The sequence below is a fragment of the Heterocephalus glaber genome, unplaced genomic scaffold (genome assembly GCF_053883595.1).
Source record: "Heterocephalus glaber isolate CG9 unplaced genomic scaffold, H.glaber_assembly_v1.0 deba00000896, whole genome shotgun sequence".
Classification (NCBI taxonomy): Eukaryota; Metazoa; Chordata; class Mammalia; order Rodentia; family Bathyergidae; genus Heterocephalus; species Heterocephalus glaber.
This window is the reverse complement of record NW_028258170.1, coordinates 2,056,885-2,059,552: the sequence shown is the minus strand read 5'-3', so window position 1 is coordinate 2,059,552 and position 2,668 is coordinate 2,056,885. Positions and strand designations below refer to the sequence as shown.

Here is a 2,668-nt window from a genome sequence, read left to right as displayed (position 1 = left end):
TTTGTTAAGAGTGTAGCTATTTTGTCATGAGTGTAGAATGTTGCTATGAAATGTAGCTAGGTAACTGTTACATAAATAACAGTTACAGAATTTAAAATGCAGTAACATTGTTATTCATTTACTTTCATTTTTATTTTTTAAACACCTATCTTTATATTGTTATTTATAACTATCAACTTTCCATATATTTATCTGTACCTATTAGATTTCTTCAATATTAGAAAGAGATTATTGATATGGATATTATTTTGAGCTAGAAAATGAATATGATGGGACATTTAACATGTTAAGGTCCTCTAACCTTTAGATGCCAGTAGCAGCAGTGCACTTCTGTTCTAAAAATCTAAATATCTCTGGAAATAAATAATGTTCTTTTTGAAAAAAATCACCATAGATGAACCATAAAGAAAGTTGGGCTTATTTTCAAATATTTTAAGTTGAAAAATTCCCATAGAGTATATTTGCACTAACTCTACATAATAAAATTCATCCAGGTGATATTATTGAAAAGATGCTGACCATGCTGATGTCTCTACCTAGAGCAGGTTCTCAGATCACCCTGGATGGAGGGGCACAACTTCACAGCGGTGACCAAGTTCATTCTGCTGGGCATCACAGTTCACCCTGAGCTGCAGGCCCCACTGTCCTTCCTGTTTCTCATCATCTACCTGAGCTCACTGCTGGGCAACCTGGGCATGATTGTCCTTACCCTGGTAGACCCCAGGCTGGAAACTCCCATGTACTTTTTCCTCAGACACCTGGCTCTCACTGATCTCGGCTATTCTACAGCTGTGGGGCCCAAAATGCTGGCTAATTTTGTTATGGATCAAAATTCAATCTCATATAATTGTTGTGCTACACAGCTGGCTTTCTTTCTTTTGTTTGTTGCTTGTGAGCTTTTTATTTTGTGCTCTATGTCCTATGACCGTTATGTAGCCATCTGTAACCCTCTGCTCTACACTGTGGTCATGTCACCAAGGGTGTGTTGGGTACTAGTGGCTATTCCCTATCTCTACTGCACATTTGTGTCTCTTTTGATCACTACAAAGATTTTCACTTTGTCCTTCTGTGGATACAATGTCATCAATCATTTCTACTGTGATAGTCTTCCCTTGTTATCTTTAGTTTGCTCAGACACACATGAAGTTGAAGTGATGATGCTAATCTTAGCAGCTTTTAACTTGATTTCCTCTCTCCTTGTGGTCCTCGTGTCCTACCTGCTCATCTTCATAGCCATTCTCAGGATGAACTCTGCAGAGAGCAGACGCAAGGCCTTCTCCACCTGCGGGTCCCACCTGACCATGGTCACCATGTTTTATGGGACCCTGATATTTATGTACATGCAGCCCAAGTCCAGTCACTCCTTTGACACTGACAAAGTGGCTTCCATATTTTACACCCTGGTCATCCCCATGTTGAATCCTTTGATCTATAGCTTGAGAAATAAAGATGTAAACTGTGCCCTACGAAAAGCACAGAAAAAGCTGTGCAATATCTTTTCTTAAAATTCTCATACAGTGTGATTTCTGTGTGTGAACCTGGAATGTCAACTTGCTATGGTTTCCTCCAGAATGTATAGCAAGTACAGATGGGCTCACAATATATTTAAGCATTGACCCTGTTTTTACTTGTCATATTTGAAAATGCTGCCAAACATGAGTCACATATGATAAAATATTGTCTTATTATAAACTGTCATAACTAAAAATGTTATAGCTATGTAGAACAGGTTGTCTAAACCTATGAGATGAGGTTGCAGAGTTGTAGGCTACCTGGAAGTTAGGCAGAGAAATAAGTAGAGAAGAGGAGACAAATGGCTTCTGTAGTATTTGCAATGATTACAACAATGTCTAGTGTCCATACGTGTCTCTGTGTTACTCTTTACCCAAAAGCTATATTTTGATTTTAATCTCCACAGATTTAGTGGGTTATGGAAAAGTAAAATGAGACCACAGTATCAGGAGGCTCAGCGTAGTGTGATGATTTGAATGAATCAGTCATAATGATCTCTTCAAATCCCTTGTTCCATATGGATCCTTAGGGTCCTTCTTTTTCTTCTTTTTAAAAAATTATTTGGCATAGGTTTGAGATTCATAGTTTTTAGTAGTTATATTCAGCTTGGGGTTGAGATGTATAAATATCAGATTGGATTATGCTGACTCCCCTTCTCCTCCCCAACATCCCTTCACCCCATTTCATCAGATTCAATTTACAGAGTCTCTGTCCATTTCTTAACACAAGTCTTCCATTTTGCTCTCTAAGTTATTTGTGTTTTGGTCCTCCCACTGTAGGGAAACCATGTGATATGTAACTGTTGGCCACTGACTTGTTTCACTTAGCATTATGGTTTCAAGACCCCCACTTCCCTACCAAGGATTCAGGTTTCTTTCTTTATGGCCAAAGAATACTCTAGCATGTGTGTGAACTACATTTTCTTTATGCATTCACAACTTGGGTACAGATTCCACTCCCATGATTTTACTCTTGTTAATTTGTGCTGCTATAAACGTGAGCATGACATGTTTCTGCAATATGATGACTTTTAATCAAAACCCTTGAAGTCACAGCACAGGAAAAACTTCTTGAGCAGAACTCCGATTGCACAAGGTTGTTCTTTTACCAAATTAGTCCCCTTACATTCACATATGAGCTGAGAGGGCCTATTAAC

The 2,668-nt window shown here is 38.3% G+C and overlaps 1 protein-coding gene across 1 annotated transcript; it reads left to right on the top strand.

Moving 5' to 3' along the window:
* The first annotated feature begins 563 nt into the window (after positions 1–563).
* LOC101702753 (olfactory receptor 8K3) lies at positions 564–1,505 on the top strand. The gene has a single exon (XM_004869065.1). The coding sequence runs from the start codon at positions 564–566 to the stop codon at positions 1,503–1,505; it is 942 nt and encodes a 313-aa protein (XP_004869122.1).
* Positions 1,506–2,668: the final 1,163 nt, after the last annotated feature.